A 19,471-nucleotide genomic window follows, 5' to 3' on the forward strand; every position below is an offset into this window, starting at 1 on the left:
TCTGTCGGTTTATCTGCATTATCTTGCTGTTTATTTTTCTTCGTTGTATTGTTGAAGATTCATCTTCAGATTCACTGGATGATGATTCGGCCTTGCTAATTTCTCACGGGCCTCTACTAATTCAGCATCTGGATTAAAAATGAATATTAATATTGTAATTTAAATACACACACACACATATATATATATATATATATATATATATTATATATATATATATACGAGGTGTGTTTTCAAAAGTACCCGGAATTACTAATAATTAAATTTCGCGGGTCTGGAGTGTCTGATTGTCAAAATTTTTTTTTTTATGTGGTGGTATACATGCCCCTAAAGTATGATGAAATTTTCAGCTATATTCACTGTTTACTTTGTCTGTGGTAGTCGCTAAGGTTCGACGTGTTTTTTCTGAGCTCGGGTCGAGTGTTTACAATGAAGAATTGAAAAGTCAAAGAATTTGTATTAAATTTGCGTTAAAAAATGAAATAAAGTGTTGCAAAGTGCAAAAAATCACCAGATATGGCTCCGTGTGACTTTTCCTATTCCCAAAGTTGAAGAGACCCATGAAAGGACGGCGGTTTTCCTCGATTGAAGAAAATCGCTGAGAGTGCTCAAGGACATATCAAAAAGTGAATATCAAGGGTGCTTCGAAAATTGGAAAAAAAAACGCTGCTGGCATAAGTTGTATTATATCTGGGGGGGGGACTACTTTGAAGGGGACCACATTAATGTAGACGAATAAATAAATAGTTTTTTTGAAAAAACGAAAATTCCGGGTACTTTTTGAACAGACCTCGTATATATTATATATAGTATATATATATTATATATATAATATTATATTTATTTACAAAATAAAATTCACCAACATTGGTGACCCCAACTGTAAAGTAAGAGGTTGCCTTAAAAAATCGATCACGTGATTAATAAACGCCCCTTTAAGATAAAATTGTTTCCAAAATTTAAAAAAAAAGTTAGGGGTGGACAACCCTTGATAAAACTAAATAGTATTTTAAAGTAGAAAGAATTTTATGTACTTTTCAATTCCGCATTATAAAAATTATATTAAAAAAAATTACCTCATTATTGAAAAAATGTGTAAGGGTTGTTACATACCCTTAACAAACGTAAATTGTTTTTTAATATAACATTTATTAATTTTCATATAATCAAAAAAATCTTGACTAAAATAATATCAAATAAAGATCAAATTAAAACTAAAAGAAAATTGGTTTCAAAATTTAAAAAATAGGGGTGGATAACCCTTGATAAAACTAAATAGTTTTTCCAAGTAAAGAGAGTTCTAAGTATTTTTCAATTTCATATTATAAAAAATTAAAATTAAAAAAATTGGTTCAAAATTTAAAAAAAAAATTGGGGTGGACAACCCTTGATAAAACTAAATAGTTTTTCCAAGTAATGAGAATTCTAAGTATTTCAATTTTCAATTTTCATTTTCAATTTCAAATTATAAAAAATTAAAATTAAAAAAAATGGTTCAAAATATAAAAAAAAATTAGGGGTGGACAGCCCTTGAGATAAATAAATAGTTTCTCAAATTCAAGAGAGTTCTGGCAATAGGTATTTTTCAATTTCAAATTATAGAAAATTAACATAAAAAATGGTTCAAAATTAAACAAAAAAATGATAGGGATAGCCAACCCTTGATAAAATTAAATAGTAGTTTGAAGTAAACATAATAAAGAAAACTGACACCAAAATTTAATAATAATTTGGACAACCCTTAATAAAAATATAACGTGTTTTAAAGTAAGATTTAAGTTGTTTCTTCAAGCTCAAAAAACTAAACTAAAATTAAGTCAAAAATAATCAATGATAAAAAATGATTGAATTGCTATAATAGCTATATAAAAATAGGGGTTGGTGATAAAAACATGAAAATTTGCGCTTGTATGTATTTTTAATGTCACATTATAAAAAAAATAAAAACAAACAAATTCGTCCACAAATTACCAAAAAAAATTAAGGGTGAACAGTCCTTATTACTTAGGGGTATAAAATTATATAAGTGCTGATTCTCACTTATTGAATACGCATATAAAATTTGGTAAAAATCGGTTAAGCCATTTCAGAGGAGTACATAGAAATTGTATATATAAGGGGGCGTCCATTAATCACGTGAAGTTTTCAGGGGGAGGGCGGGGAGTTGACAAAATATCACAAAATATCACGTGGGAGAGAAAGGGGTATCGTAAGATATCACGTATATTTATTTTTTACCAGAATTTTTTTTTTATAAAAATCCAAATATTTTCAAAAAAAATAAATAAAAAAATTCACAATTTTTTCTCGTGGCTAAAAAAACACGTCATGGTGGGGGATGGAGGGGGATAATTTTAAATATCATCAAGGGGATGGGTGATCCAAAAACGTGATTATCTCTTAGTCTGTTAGTAGCAATAGTACTCTTAAGTCTATTATCATTATCACTTACTCAGTTTTGTGACATGTTTATTCATCTTCTTGATGGTCAAATGAAGGATTTCCCAAAGGTAGAGTTTGGTGAATTCGCTCGTCATCTCTTTGGAGAATATCCAGGTGGCTACTGCAGAACATTCGACTATTTGTGTCTTCAACATTTTGTCCACCAGAATGCATATCATCTGCTGGTGATTGCGCCAGAGCTCGAAAACATTTCGGAGGATGCATATTTGGGCTTCCTCAGACTCTGCTAAAATCTGAAAACAATTGAAAAAATCACCCAATCAATTACCTAAATCAACAATGGTGAGGCACATTTTTTCTATCCATTATCCCTTACCTTAAAAACATAATGGAACTTCGATATGGCAGCAAAGCTGTGCGAAAAACTCTTCGACCCCAAATTCAGCAGAGTTTGTACAAATACATCGATCTTGAGAGGATTATATGGAGACTCTCCCGGAGTCTCGACGGGTTCGCCCCCTTCTTGTCGAGGATTCGGCAAATCTTTTAGCACATTGAGAGCCTCTTCGGGGGTGCACTTTTGGCGAATGGCGACGACCAGCTGGAGGGCGGTTTTTGTACCAGGGAGAGAAGCTGAAAAAATAAAAAAATTAACACATACTTATAATTATTATTATATTAAATAAGTATCTATTATTTTTTTGGCCTCGGTCAAAGTGAAATTGGAAATCGTTTCGACCATTTGTTGTCCATATTGCACAATCTCATTTTTTTTCTTCAAATATCGATAACAATCGTCGGTTTGTTAACAATAAAGTAATAATGATTTATATCTATTTACTAAAGTAACACCTGGTTAAACACTATAAATAATAATCGTCGGACAGGCACGGATATTGTTCAATATTCCTCATTACGTCCATTAGACAGGGCGCTGGTGACCACAAATTTTTATCAATATTATCAAAATGAAGTTTTCAACTAATAGTTAAAAGAAAAACGCCTCTAACGAATTTTGATTTAGAAGATCAAAAAAGAACTTTACTGACGAGCACACTTAATTTTGACCTAGAAGATTAAAATGACTATACTTTAGTAGAGTAACGAGCAAACTTAATTTTAATTTTAAAAGTTAAAAAATGACTTTACTGATGGACGATAATCTTAATGATCTGGAAAATTACAAAAGGACTCTTCTGACGAGCAAGCTATATTTATTTTTTCATATTTAAAAATGACCCTACTGACGAGTAAACTTAATTTTGATAAAAAGGACTTTACTGACGACCAAGAAGATTAAAAAAAGGACTCTACTAACAAGTGAATAAAATTTTGAACCGGAAGAGGAATAAAGAACTCTGCTGATGAGCAAACTTAATTTTGATTTGAAATATTAAAAAAAGTCTCTAATAACGTAATTTCGACCTAGAAGATTTAAAATGGACTCTACTGACGAGCAAACTAATTTGTAATTTAAAATATTTAAAAATGGACTCTACTGACAAGCAAAATTATTTGTGATTCAAAAAATTTAAAAGGGGGACTCTACTGACAAGCAATCTTAATTGTGATTCAAAAGAATAAAAAATGGACTCTACTGACGAGCAAACTAATTTGTGATTCAAAAGATTCAAAGAGGGACTCTACTGACGAGCAAACTTAATTTTGATCCAAAAGATTCGACAAAGGACTCTACTGATGAGCCAACTCAATTTTGATCCAAAAGATTCAAAAAAGGACTCTACTGATGAGCCAACTCAATTTTGATCCAAAAGATTCAAAAAAGGACTCTACTGATGAGCCAACTCAATTTTGATTCAAAAAATTGAAAAAGGGACTCTAGTGACGAGCAAACTTTTGATTTTAAAAATCAAAAAAGGGACTCTACTGACGAGCAAACTTAATTTTGATCCAAAAGATTCAAAAAAGGACTCTACTGATGAGCCAACTCAATTTTGATTCAAAAAATTGAAAAAGAGACTCTACTGACGAGCAAACTTTTGATTTTAAAAATTAAAAAAGTTACTCTACTGATGAGCAAACTTAATTTTGATTAAAAAGATTAAAAAAAGGGCTCTACTGACGAGTGAACAAAATTTTGATTTGAAATATTAAAAAGGAACTATACTGACAAGCAAACTTAATTTTAATCCAAAAGATTAAAAAAAAGGACTCTACTGATGAGCCAACTCAATTTTGATTCAAAAAATTGAAAAAGAGTTGAAAAGACTCTACTGACGAGCAAACTTTTGATTTTAAAAATAAAAAAAGGACTCTACTGATGAGCTAACTTATTTTTTAATTAAAAGATTAAAAAAAGGACTCTACTGACAAGCAACCTTAATTGTGATTCAAAAGAATAAAAAAGGGACTCTACTGACGAGCAAACTGATTTGTGATCCAAAAGATTCAAAAAATTGAAAAAAAGAACTCTACTGACGAGCAAACTTTTGACTTTAAAAATAAAAAAGGGACTCTCTAATGAAAAGAAATCTGAATTGTGTTTTAAAATATTAAAAAGGGACTCTAGTGACGAGCAAACTTAAATTTCATCCAAAAGATTAAAAAAAGGACTTTACTGACGAGCAAATTAAATTTTGATTTTAGAAATTAAAAAAGGACTCTACTGACGACCAAGAGATTAAAAATTGCCTCTATTGACGAGCAAACTTAATTTTGATTTTACAAATTAAAAAATGGACCCTATGGACGAGAAAACTAATCAAAATAGGTGCACATATATGCATTATTTTTTCCGGGGTACACCAAAATGTTTAAATGAACATAATGTAAGTTGCCACTTACAAAATTAAATTTTATCAAAATCTTCTTCGATAATAATTATATCAAAGTTATTATACAACGTCTCCATCATCCATTAACCATTAACAATAAGTTTGTCGTCTATTACGAAAGAAGAACATTTTCCCCCATATTGTACATATTTTATATTATTATGCTGATGATGATGATGATGATGATTTCATCGTGCGTAACTTTACGTGGAAAAGAATCGAAATTTCTTTTTCCTTTCATCTTTTGACTTTTATTTTACATACATTATATTTGTTCACCGGACCTAGACGGACGAAGAATCTACTTATTGTAATCATGAAATACTAATTAACTCACCGAATGAGTAATTTTAGTTTATTTACATTTAGTTATTTCTTCTATATCATCTGTAAAATTATTGTGTAAACTGTGTGCGATTTCAATCATTTTCGCAACCAATTATTTCATAAGAATCCGTCATAAAATCTAACCCATTGCCAAAAATATCTCCAAGGGCTGTATTTCCATATTCATATAAAATCTCATATAAATACACCGACATATGGAGGCCACAACGAGACCTCAAATGCAAACAATTTAGAACATAATTAATTAATTATAAAACAGTTTTAAATAGACACTACAGTTATATAAATGTGTGTTACTGTGTAATAAGTCTTTTCTTTGAATCTCTTTTAAAAATATGCGCAAAGGTCAAAAACACATTTTTAACGCAAAACTAATGGATAAGACAATGGCACCGAATAATAAACAATACAATAATGTTTAGTTATTTTAACGCACCCAATATATGTATATTATCTTGTGAATTTGTTGGAAGGACACGTGCTAATTTTGATGTAACACTTTTTTCTATGAATTATTAAACTATAAGTAGCAGTAATTATTAACCATGTGGCTTTATATATGGCAATCCAAAGTTTGTCCTACTATTATTACAATTTCTGTAATACAATTACACTAAGGGTTATTTTCATGTACGCAATCTATATTTCCAAGTGAAAATCAATGTCACTCTACTGCTTGACATCAAGCTGTCCGAGTAGTAGTAAATTAGCTCGATCTTTGGTAAATATTCAATAAATAAAATGAATTGAAAAAAGAGGAATTTTAAAATACAAGCTCTACATTTTTTGCAATATACTTATTCTATACTTCTTTACATTTCTATTTTGTTTTAAAATTTTGTTCCGTCCACTCTTTTTTAATTAGCTTATCAGGAACTTGTCAGTAGAGTTTTTTTTATCTATTATGATTAGTTTGCTCGTCAGTAGAGTCCTTTTTTATACTTCTAGGTTAACTTGAAATTAAGTTTGTTCATCAGTAGAGTCCCTTTTTAACATCTAGTTTGCAATTAAATTAGCTTGTCAGTAGATTTCTTTATTTACCTTCTGAATCAAAATTAAGTTTGCTTTTTAGAAGAGTCCTCTTAAATCAAAATCAGTAGAGTCCTTTATTTGCTTTCTGAATCAAAATTAAGTTTGCTTGTCAGTAGGTCAGTAGAGTCTCTTTTTAATATTCTAAATCGAAATTAAGTTTGCTCCTCAGTAGAGTCCATTTTTTATCTTCTATTTTCGTCAGTAGAGTCCTTTATTTTTCTTCTGGTTCAAAATTTTATTCACTCGATCGTAGAGTCCTTGATTAATATTCTTAGACGTCAGTAGAGTCCGTTTTTTCATCTTCTTTGTCGTTAGTAGAGTACTTTATTTATTTTCTAGGTCAAAATTACGTTCGCTCGTCAGTAGAGTCCTTTATTTCTCTTCTGGTTCAAAATATTGTTCACTTACTAGTAGAGTCCTTTTTTGATCTTCTTCGTCGTCAGTAGAGTCCTTTATTTATCTTCTAGATCAAAATTAAGTTTGCTCGTCAGTAGAGTCCCTTATTTCCCTTCTGATTCAAAATTATATTCACTTGTCAATAGAGTTCTTTTTTAACCTTCTTGGTAGTCAGTAGAGTTCTTTTTTAATCTTCTAGATCAAAATTGAGCTTATCTATTAGTAGACTAATTTTTAAATCATTTAAATGGTCAATATGGTCCTTTTTCGATATTTAAATTAAAATTAATTAAGGCAATTTCTTCGTAATTAATAGTACAAAACTTTATTTTGACGATATTGATGAAACTACCTGTGTTGATAGTAATCACAGTCTTAAAGAACATCATAAAATATTAGAGTCCTATGAAAAGTGGTTTAATTATAAAAATTCAAGGTGTCATAAATGCGTGCATTCGTAAAACTATAAATAATATGTACCATTCGTGAAACTATAATATAAGTCTGTTTGAAAGATATCAACTGGAAATCACATTATTAATTTTTTAGTGAAAGCGGAAATAGTATTTTCGAAGTAAACAGTTGAACTAATTTTACCTAAATAGAAATCTCAAATCTTAAGTGAATTATGTATACGTATCCAGAAGTTCATGCAACTCGCCTCAAGGCAAAATGCTCTTTATAAGTAGATGATCTTGAACGATTCAGAAAGACTTGCAACGTAAACTGAGAGCCAAAACGCAACTTCGTAATTGTATTTATATTTATATTTATATTTATATTAATATTTATAAAACTATCAAGATTAATATAAATATAAATATATAAATATAAATATATAAATATAAATATAAATATAAATATAAATATAAATATAAATATAAATATAAATATAAATATAAATATAAATATAAATATAAATATAAATATAAATACAATTACGAAGTTACGTTTGGGCTCACAGTTTACGTTGCAAGTCTTTCTGAATCGTTCAAGATCATTCGAACTAGTTATAATGAGCATTTTGTTTTGAGGCAAGTTGCATGAACTTCTCGATGCGTATACATAATATTTATATTTATATTTGTCAAACCGCATTTTTTCATCAAAATGCCCATAAAAAACAACAAAACATCATCACCATCAGTCAATCCGAACCAAAAATTTTGTTTTAATTTTTCCAACTCACACAAAACATTAATTTAATTATACAACATTATTTTTTCCTAAATCACTTTCCCCAAAATCATGTTCTCCCGCATCCTGACCTATCTCTATCGTTCCCTCGGCAAAGTGAAATTCGGCAACTACAATCAGCTAAAATCGAGACTGAACCAACCCCGATCGCCCATTCCTGCCTCGGCCGAATCGTCCTTGGAGTCGAAGGCGTCTCCGGAGTATCCTGCGCCTGCTCCTGTCTCCGAGGAGCGCCAATTCAATTTCGTGAAATACATGTACGCGAAATCGTGGAAAATCAGGAAGGAGGAGCTTGAGAAGATTCGGGCGAGGGAACTCTTATGGTAAAAAGATGGAAAACTAGTTGGTATTGGTATTTTAACTTGAGGCAAGTTACATGAACTTCCCGATATGTGTGAATAATCGACTTAATCAATAAAAAATAAATTAATTTATGAGTTATTAAAAGTATTCCAAGTGGATTTATTACACCTACGAACGAACACTTTGACTCGGAGTATTTTCTAAAAGCAAATTTTCAAAAATCAACAATTATTATAATTGAACCAGTTTCCATAGGACTTTAATGGCTCAGTATGTTCATTAAAACCAAGAACTCTATCGTTATACCAAGTAAGTCGTCTATTTTTAATTTTAACAAACGTCAAAATAACTACTCATTTTCCCAAACTTTGATGAATTTTTAGAATTAAACTTCTTGTCGTAAGGGCGTAATATTTCAATAAGTTGTATAAGACATTGATATATATCGCAAAAAAAAGTTTCATAAAAATCGGCTTCAATTTTTGTTTCAACAGTTAATTACAAGAAAACGGCTCGGTAGATTTTCACCTAAAACTAATCAGTATTATTCCCAACTAATATCTTTCGAACAGTTTTTGATTTTTTAAAATCGATTCGGTAGTTTAAGCTTAAATATGGACGAAAAGTTTAACACTTTTTTCAAATTACAAAGAAACGGCTCGGCCGATTGTCGCACAAAACTGAGAAACGGTAATCCTCATCGAGATACATCAAATGGTTTTTAAATTTTTGAAATCGGTTCAGGCGTTTTTGAGCAAACGTCAATGAAAGTTCTAATTTTGACAAATGCCAAAAAGACCATACTAATTTTTGCAAACTTTGACGAATTTTTAAAGCTAAACGAGCTGTCGTAGGGCCGTAATATTTTAGTATGATCTATAAGACTATGGTATCTACCGCCAAAAAAAAATTTAACACCTTATTACAAGAAAACGGCCCGGCCGATCTCTACCAAAAACTAATCAGATCGATTCCCAACCAATATGTTTCGAACAGTTTTTGAATTTTCAAAATCGATTCAGAATTGCGGGCTAAAACGTGGACGAAAAATTTTTCACTTGTCTGCGATTTACAAAGAAACGGCTCGACCAATCATCGCAAAACTTAGAAACGCTAGTCCTCATCGAGATACATTTAATGGCTTTTAAATTTTTGAAATCGGTCCAACCGTTTTTGAGAAAACGTCGATTTACGGCAAAAAATGTGTTCACACACACACACACATACTTTTTCCAAATTTGGTCTCATTCGATTCAGAATGGCTTGAAACGTCAAGAAAACATAAAATTAGCAATTCTGATTTTTTTATGAAAACATGAACTTCTCCTTCGGGAAGTTAAAAAAGAGAGTAGAGTCCCTTTTTTATTCTTTTAAATCAAAATTAGGTTTGCTCGTCAGTAGAGTCCTTTTTTAATTTTTGAAATCAAAATTAGGTTTGCGTGTCAGTAGAGTCATTTTTTTAATATTTGGATAAAAATTAGTTTACTCGTCAGTAGAGCCCCTTTTTTAATTTTTGAAATCAAAATTAGGTTTGCGTGTCAGTAGAGTCCCTTTTTTAAATTTTTGAAATTAAAATTAAATTTGCGTGTCAGTAATTTCATTTTTTTAATATTTGGATAAAAATTAGTTTACTCGTCAGAGTCATTTTTTGAATCTATTAGATTAAAATTAAATCTGCTCGTAAGTAGAGACTCTTTTTTTAATTTTTTTAGTCACAAATTAGTTTGCTCGTTAGTAGAGACCCTTTTTAATATTTTGGATCAAAATTAAGTTTGCTTGTCAGTAGAGTCCCTTTTTAATCTTTTAAATCAAAATTAAGTTTGCTCGTCAGTAGAGTCCTTTATTTACTTTCTGAATCAAAATTAGGTTTGCTTGTCAGTAAAGTCATTTTTAAAATCAAAATTAAGTTTGCTCGTCAGTAGAGTCCTTTTTTAGTCTTTTGAATCAAAATTAAGTTTGCTCGTCAGTAAAGTTCTTTAATTTACTTTCTGAATCAAAATCAAGTTTGCTTGTCAGTAAAGTCATTTTTAAAATCAAAATTAAGTTTACTCGTCAGTAGAGTTGTTGTTCCTAGAACACTTTATAAAACACCAAATTATTACGATTTCAATTCACATAATTTTGTTCATTACATAGTTGTCGTTAAAATGTATATTTTTGGAGATATTTGCAAAAAACGATGAAAAAACGAAAAGAAACAAAATTTTTAGTAGCCAGAAACTTGAAAAGTATCGGTTTAATAGAAAAACTTCATGAAACATTTTTTTCTTATAATTAGTTTTATTCGACGATATATAGAAAAAATAAAATTACACCACTGAGAAGAAATGTCATCCCCCTGGGAAGTGGCAAAAGAGTCTAAATTATTTTCACTTTTGAGAGTAAGATGAACCTAATTTCAAAATTTCATGCAAATCGGAGCACAGTAAAAAAAATTAGACCCAAAACGCTCCATCGACTAAAGACAGATTTTAAGATTTTAAGACATAATAGTCCAGTCATTTGGTCGTTTTGCCGGTACAGTACTCCGGAAATTCTGAAAATTGGTAATCTTATAGATTTCGAGGTGCTCTTCACGAAAATCAACTTTGCCACCTCAAATTTGAACGGCAGTTGCCGCCATATTGGAAAAATGGCATCAAAAAACAGCTTTTTTAAAATTTCTTCTTTCAGGCTTATTCTACGATAAAAGTATCTATGTACGAATTAAACTAGATAAAATTTCCTACAATTCTTTAGAAAACCGTTTTTTTTGTAAAACTGATAGTTTGAGAGAGTACGGCCGCCTCAAAGTCTTTGCTGCTAATTCTCTCTAATAATTAATATTTTCAATGTTAAATTAAGCGAATAAGATCTAGAAATAAAATAATTCTATTTTTTTTGCTGATTTGTTAACGCTTCAAGCTACTTGAAGCTATAAGATGCTACTCAAGCTATAAGTATACTTATAGCTACTTTGCCATTGAAGTGTTAAAAAATTAGCAAAAAAAACGAAAAATATTTGAATTATTTTATTTCTAGATCTTATTCGCTTAATTTAACATTGAAAATATTTATTATTAGAGAGAATGTGGTCAAGTTCGAAGTGCTGTCATATATGGAGAGATTTGATACTACGGCGAGAGCAGCAAAGACTTTGAGGCGGCCGTACTCTCAAACTATCAATTTACAAAAAAAATGGTTTTCTAAGGAATTGTAGGAAATTTTATCTAGTTTAATTCGTACATAGATACTTTTATCGCAGAATCAGCCAGAAAGGAGATATATTAAAAAAGCTTTTTTTGACGCCATTTTTCCAATATGGCGGCAACTTGCCGTTCAAATTTGAGGTGGCAAAGTTGATTTTCGTAAAGAGCACCTCGAAATCTATAAGATTACCATTTTTCAGAATTCCCGGAGTACTGTACCGGCAACAGCCTTTTTTGCACCAAATGACAGGACTATAAGTATAAGACAGATTTTGTACCACCTAGGTCAATTATTATCTAAGTCAGTTTTTTTTTTCAAGGTACGAGCCCTATGTGGTTTCTGCCAGTTTGGCAGCCTTTATTATTTGGTTTCGTGTCCTGAGAGAGGAGAGCGACATCGATATCCAACTGGGAAGACATCTTAAAGATGCTAAAATGAAGAGCGTTTCACCAGTCGATTTGATAGAGTGAAGATTTTGGAATTGGATTTTTGTATAGATTTTTCCAAAATAAATTGTTAATTTTATCTATATTTATTGGTTTACTAGCTAACCCGGTAAACGTTGTTTTGCTAAGTAAGGTATATTCTAAACAATTTCTAGAGAATCAAAAAAATAATACTTCAAGTGTATAAGGATGTGTTGTTTGAATGCCATATACAATGAGGTATTATAATAACAATAATAAACTCCATTAGTTTGTCTATATTTTGTCAATACAAACTGAAACTCAACTCAAACTGGAAGATTTATATAGGAATTTCACTTTCTATAGGAAACAGTATAATCAAATCCAAGTCTTTTTTGGTCTTTCGACTTATTGATTACGTTTCAAGTTTTTCAGATTCATATTGGATTCTAAATTTTGTGTATAATTGTAAATAATACTACTGAACCTATAAAAACTTTCAAATTTCTACGAGGAGAGATGGAAAATGTATTAAGTATTTCTTCCTTAACCTGCCTTTTGTTTCAAGTAACATACAAGTAATATTCGATGAATTAAAGTAAATTTAATAAAAAGCATATATGCAGAGCAGGGCGAGGCACGAAGGTCAATTCGACTTTGAGCAATTATAAATTATATTGTGAAAACCATAACAATTATATCACAACAAATAACACATTTCAAACGAACAGTTGTCTGACTACGTTCAGTAAAGCTACTTCATCATTGTAGAAATGTGCTTTTTTGCTGTCTTTCAAAAATTTGTTATCTAGACCTTTTTACCCTATAGGCGGGATAACTTGAAACGGCCAGGTTGCAAACAGGTCTAATGACTTATTTTAATTTTAAAGATATTTTACAAATTAATTACATTTTTAACTGATGCTAAAAAACTACCAACGGAAGAAAATACTTTTATTTTATCTTCCGATAGCAGGGTCATAAGAATCACGGTTATAGCTGGTTATACATCTTTTTCCGTCTACTTTCAAATATTGTTGTTAAACAATGCTTAACTTTACTAGTTTTTGACACATCGGTGGTGGACCTTTTTAACCCCGGACCTTCATTTATTACTATCTATTCTTCGGTAAATTGTGGAAAATTATAACTGGGAAAATGTTATTCAACAAAATGTCCCTTTGATCGAACCAAATTTAGGTTCTGAATTATGAATACCTAAAAATGAGTATATAATTATACAAATGAGATCGTTCAGAGCACCGTGTTTGAGAAAAATATGCCAAAAAGTGCATTTTCATATTAACATTTCATAAAAGTTTATATTTTGAGTTTCTAGTAACACGCTTTTGTGTATAAATAAAGCTACAAACAAATCTACTTACTACAATTTAATCATAATTAAATAATATTCATGCAAAACTTTCTATTAAAAGTAATTGAACATCTTTGACAAAAACGTTTGACATTTGACGTATTAGCCACCGTCCATTGTTTTATTCAAATTACGCTCCTACAAAAATGTTCAATTATATTTCTTTCAAGTCGATCAGAATCAGTTGCTCGTTCGTAGTGTCCTTTCATCTGCTAATTTTAATTATTCTGGTAAAAAAAAAGTTACGATTACTATTTTTAAGTCGATTTCCATCATTTTTAATAATTGTTCGGTTCGTTTTGTCTGTTGATTGTTTGTGAAATTAAAATTAACAGCAATTCTTTCTAAATGCTAATTATGCCGTATCGCCAAAATAACAATAATGGTTTCTACGCAATTTGCCACGAAGAAAGTTTGCACAAACAAAGAAATTTGTCGAAATTATAACAAAAGATAAGATTTGTAATTATAACGTTTAACCGTCATTTTAATTGCAAAGAAAATATTATAAACTTTGATAATGAACAATTTCAAATTTTAAAAATCGAATTAAGTAGATCTGGAAATATCTTTAACACTTTAACCGCCACGATAGTATTAGTAAACATTTTCCCATGAGCTAAAAGCAACTTTATTAGATAATTAAAAATGTATGAAGGAAACTTAATGCATCAAAGGAAAACTTTTTAGCCAAACACTATTTTTCATGTCACACATATATGACTGACATATCCCAATACTAAAACTTTTTTCTCCTTCATATGTCTGACATTACTCATGTAAAACTTTCCTATGTCAGACACATCTGTCTGACGAAGCAAATAACGTGTTAACTTAAAATTTTGATATATATGAACTAAAAAAAATGGAAGACTCGAGTGATGATACACATTCAGTGTCGAAACGTACAAGGTCAAATTTATTGAAAAGACCAGTATTTTAAATATATATATATATATATATATATATATATATATCTACATAAAAAATCTCCTAATCTTTGCAAGTAGTAGAAAAGCGCTAATTTTTTCCGCCGTTCCGTGACATACATAGATATAATATAAATTGGCGGTCATAACAGTATATATATATATATATATATATATATATATATATATATATATATATAAACAAGTATACAAGACAATTTTTCATTAAAATTCATGTTTGATATGAGAAAAAGATTGTACGTCCACCATTGTGAACATTACCTGTTGGTCTTTCGTCATTTTTTATGGCAATAAATAAAATTATATATATATATATACATGTATATATATATATACATATACATAATAAATTATATTTATGTGAGAACAAGATTATTATGGTTTTGCATCCAGGGACTTTTGTACCTTGAATATTAAATTAAAAGACAAGTCCCACAGCTACCCGATAAGTGTAAATAATCAGCACTCCTTAAGGATTTGTAATGATTATTACAAATGACCACCAAATTTTGTAGAGCTTCCTCTAAAACCGCTGGACCTGCCTTAGCAAAAATGCAATCAATTCTTCAATACGTCAATACAAGTAAAATGTTTTTTGAATCATTCCAATCAGATGCACCGTTCTCTTAAAAACTGAATTGCAATTTTTAGCACTCCTTTAAAAAGTCTTCGCAAACTAGTTGTGCCTTGAGACAAGTTGCATGAACTTCCCAATATGTGCAAATTTGTGATGTACAACATGTCTACCAATAAATCTATTTGTATATGAATCAATAATAATGAATAGAAAAAGCAAAAGTTTCACTTGTATTGACTAAATAAATAATTAGATTTTTAGCAGGCAGGTCCAAAACTGATGCAGAAAAAAGTTGAAAAAATTGTCATTTAATGGCCAAAAATGAAAATTACAAATTATTATGATTATGTCGAGATTCAGTTTGCTGGTCGGTGGGAATATATTTTTTTAATTTTCAATGCAAAAATTTGCAAAGTTACTCAACCGCTTCAAATTAATCGAAACCGTTTATTTTATTCATTTTGTTTTTTTTATTGGTGTTACCTAATACTAAATGTGTGTTCCATTCGATTAGCACTAAAAGGCGAGGATTTTCATGTCACGCTTTCGAAACACAACAAACAAATAAATACGTAAAAAATAAGAAAAACAAGAACAATGATTTAATCTTGAATTTAGAAAAAAAGTTTTAATTATTGTTACACAACACGGCCAAGATAGGATTGGCGCCAAATGTAAAATTTGTATTCGTAAGTAGAGCTCTCATTTTATTTTATCACATTTCACTTTGCTCGTTAGTAGAATTCTTTTTTTCAGCATCCCTTAGTAAAAGTTATAGTAATCGTCCAAAAATCGAAAATAAAAATCATTTCTAAGCATTTTGGCATGCCTTATAAAAAATGGTTGTATGTGTGTGCGGATACAATGTTTCGTCGACGATTTTGGGAACACAGATCAACCGATTTGAATTATTCAAAACATTCGATTCCTATGGATGAAGACGTGCTGAATAGTTTTTGTCAAAGGCAGGTCCAGCCGTTTCGTAGATACGGAGCAAAAAGTGTAAAAAATGGCAATACAGTTTTTGAGAGAACGGAGCATCCGATTGGAATGATTCAAATTCAAAAAAGATTTTATTTGTGTTGACAAAATGAAGAACTGAATAAATTTTTGTGAAGGCAGGTTTAGTGGTTTCAATAAAAAAGTAAAAAAAGTGCCATTTGGCGGTCAAAAATGATTTTTAGACATATGTACATCAAATTATCAAATATTTTATAGAGATTTTAATAACAAGTGCAAATATTGTTTACATTTCTATGAGCTCCGTATCAATGTTTATCCGTTAGACTGCGACGCAGCGCTTACGCGCTTCGATATTTTGTCTCTAAAACAGCTAAAATTCAAATTTTTCAAAAATTTAAAAATTCTCAAAAATCTTTTTAAATTTTCGGTACGGAAATTTCCAGCAATTTGGCTTTAAGACACGATGCCATGCACCACTAGTTTTATCTCGTTTCGATTTGCTCGTCAGTAGAGTCCTCTTTGTTTGCGATATTTAAATTTTTTGTCAGTAGAGTTATCAACATCCCTTGGGGTAAGTTATTGTAATCGTCCAAAAATCGAAAATGTAAATTTTTGCATGTCTTTACGTTTCAGAGGTTTCTGAACATTTTGGCATTCCTAAGAAAAAATTGATGTATGTGTGTGTGTCTAGGTATGTGTAATCGTCCTTAAATCGAAAATGAAAATTTTTGCAAATCTTCACGTTTTAGAGGTTTCTGAACATTTTGGCATTCTTAAGAAAAATTGATGTATGAGTGTGTGCGTAATAGTTCAAGAATCCAAAATGTAAATTTTTGCAAATCTTCACGTTTCAGAGGTTTCTGAACATATCGGCATTCCTAAGATAAAAATTGATGTATGTGTGGGTGTGTACGTATGTGTGGATACGATTTTTCATCGATGATTTCGGGAGCACCGATCAACCGATTTGAATGGTTTAAAAAACATTGAATAGTCGTCCTATTGTTAGTTTCATATTGTAGAATTACCCCCTACCTAGTCGCGCCTGAAGGAGTTCTACTTCAAAAATTTAATTATAGATTTTTTTTGCCATTACTATTACTTGCCCATAAATCACATCACATTCATCGCCATTCATTAATTCATTCATTGATCATCGTTCCCACAGATCATTATATCATTATATCAACAATATACACATATAGTGCTCGAGTGGGAGTGGATAATAATAATAATAAGAGAAGGTAAAGTGAACGATCTTCGCCTTTTTCTAACAAAAACTCACCTACATCGACGACAGTCAGTCGTTTTCGTTCGTCAGTCGTTACTATGAGAGGAAGGAAACGATATCGTTACGATTTCAATAGAATCGACGTCGTTTTTCCAGTGTTTTGTCGTTATCAATAGAAAAAGTGAGGTTATGGTGACAATCGGTAGTTGGAGGAAATAAAGTTTTAAATTGGTTAATAGATATAATAAATTTAGTGAAAATGGATTTAAATTGGTTCGCATATTGGATATTTTGTAAGTAGGCAAAGTAATTCACTATTTTTAACTTAAATTATTTATTTATTACCTATACGAGGTGTGTTCAAAAAGTACCCGGAATTACTAATAATTAAATTTCGCGGGTCTGGAGTGTCTGATTGTCAAAATTTTTTTTTATTGTGTTGGTATACATGCCCCTAAAGTATGATGAAATTTTCAGCTATATTCACTGTTTACTTTGTCTGTGGTAGTCGCTAAGGTTCGACGTGTTTTTCTGAGCTCGGCGATTTTTACAATGGGAGAATTGAAAAAGTCAAAGAATTTGTATTAAATTTTGCGTAAAAAATGAAATAAAGTGTTGCAAAGTGCAAAAATTCACCAGATATGGCTCCGTGTGACTTTTTCCTATTCCCAAAGTTGAAGAGACCCATGAAAGGACGGCGGTTTTCCTCGATTGAAGAAAATCGCTGAGAGTGCTCAAGGACATATCAAAAAGTGAATATCAAGGGTGCTTCGAAAATTGGAAAAAACGCTGGCATAAGTGTATTATATCTGGGGGGGACCACTTTGAAGGGGACCACATTAATGTAGACGAATAAATAAATATTTTTTTGAAAAAACGAAAATTCCGGGTACTTTTTGAACAGACCTCGTACATATTTATTTTTATTATTTAACTTCCCGTATGGTATGTTATTGTAATCGTCCACAAATCGAAATTGAAAATTTTAGCATTTCTTCACGTTTTAGAGGTTTCTGAACCTACTAGGTAGGCATACCTCAGAAAAAATGGATCTATGTGTGTTGTGTGTGTATGTGAATGTATGTATCTACGATTTCGGGCGCACGAATCAGCCGATTTGAATGGTTCAAAGAACGTTCGATTCCTATTGATAAGGATATGTGCTGAAGTTTTGGCAAAAGTCGGTCCAGCCGTTTCGGAATTACGGAGCGAAGAGTTACTAGCAGAAAATACTAGTTTGAGTCATCTTCAGTAGAATTAATCTAATTTCTGAGAGAATGGAGCATCCGATTAGAATGATCCAAAAAACATTCAATTAGTAATGATGGGGAGAAGTGGTTATTAGCTTTTGGCAAAGGCAGGTCAAGCCGTTTCAAAGATACGGAGCTAAATATGCAGTTTTTAAAAGATCTGGGCATCCCATTTGACTGATTCAAAAAACTTTGTGCTTGTATTGGCAAAACAATTGCTTTTGGCAAAAGAAAAAAAATTTCTAATTTTGGATTGAAAATAATTTGGATTTTCCAAATTTGAATTCAGTACAGAAAGTTCCAGCAATTTGCCTCAAGGCACGATGCCATACACCACTAGTTCTTTTTCGTTTCTTTTTTATTAATACGAAATTTGCATTTATAAAATTTATAAAAAAAATTAATATAAATTTTAATATATAAGCTGATGCATTTATTTATTCAATATGATAATTTATTGTATCCATTTTTTTTAATTGTTTGAAATGTATTGTTTCTTTTCATTGTAATTTCATAAATATTCAATAAGAATATTTAAATTTTGTAAGAAGTTAGAAGCTTGTAAATTTTCCGAAGAGAGAAGTTTACGTTTTCGTTAAAAAAATCCGATTTTATGTTTTATCAAGGTTTCAAGTCATTCTGAATCGTTTGTCACCAAAATAGGAAAAAGTATGTGTATGCAAGTAACCCAAACTTTGACCGTTTATCGACTATTTCCTAAAGTTTCCAGTTTGCTTGTTAGTAGAGTTCTTTTATTTGTTAAAAATGTGATATTTTACTAGAGATTTTGCTTTCAAGTTAAGAAAATCAGTTTGCTCGTCAGTCAAATCCTTTGACCTATTAGAAAGTTATAATATTTACTCAAATAATCTTTCAACTCGATCAAGGTCAGTTTGTTCGTCAGTAGTAGAGTCCTTTTTTAGTACAGAGTATAATATTTTAAAATTTTCTTTTTCTAGTCGATCAAATCAATTTGCTCGTCAGTAGAGGCTTTATCTGTTAGAAAGTGTGATATTTTATTAGATTTTTCAATAAGATCACAGAGATCAGTTTGA

The 19,471-nt window shown here is 30.5% G+C and overlaps 1 protein-coding gene across 1 annotated transcript in view; it reads right to left on the reverse strand.

Annotated features, from left to right (window-relative positions):
- LOC113363248 (nuclear cap-binding protein subunit 1-like) overlaps positions 1 to 19,471 on the reverse strand; it is a 134,365-nt gene that overhangs the window by 32,902 nt on the left and 81,992 nt on the right. Inside the window, 2 exon segments of the mRNA XM_026605735.1 lie at positions 2,453 to 2,696; positions 2,780 to 3,036. Coding sequence (XP_026461520.1) covers positions 2,453 to 2,696; positions 2,780 to 3,036 — 501 coding nt within the window.

Source organism: Ctenocephalides felis, unplaced genomic scaffold (genome assembly GCF_003426905.1).
Source record: "Ctenocephalides felis isolate EL2017-DRISC unplaced genomic scaffold, ASM342690v1 CF-g0.4_SCAFFOLD_00845, whole genome shotgun sequence".
NCBI lineage: Eukaryota > Metazoa > Arthropoda > Insecta > Siphonaptera > Pulicidae > Ctenocephalides > Ctenocephalides felis.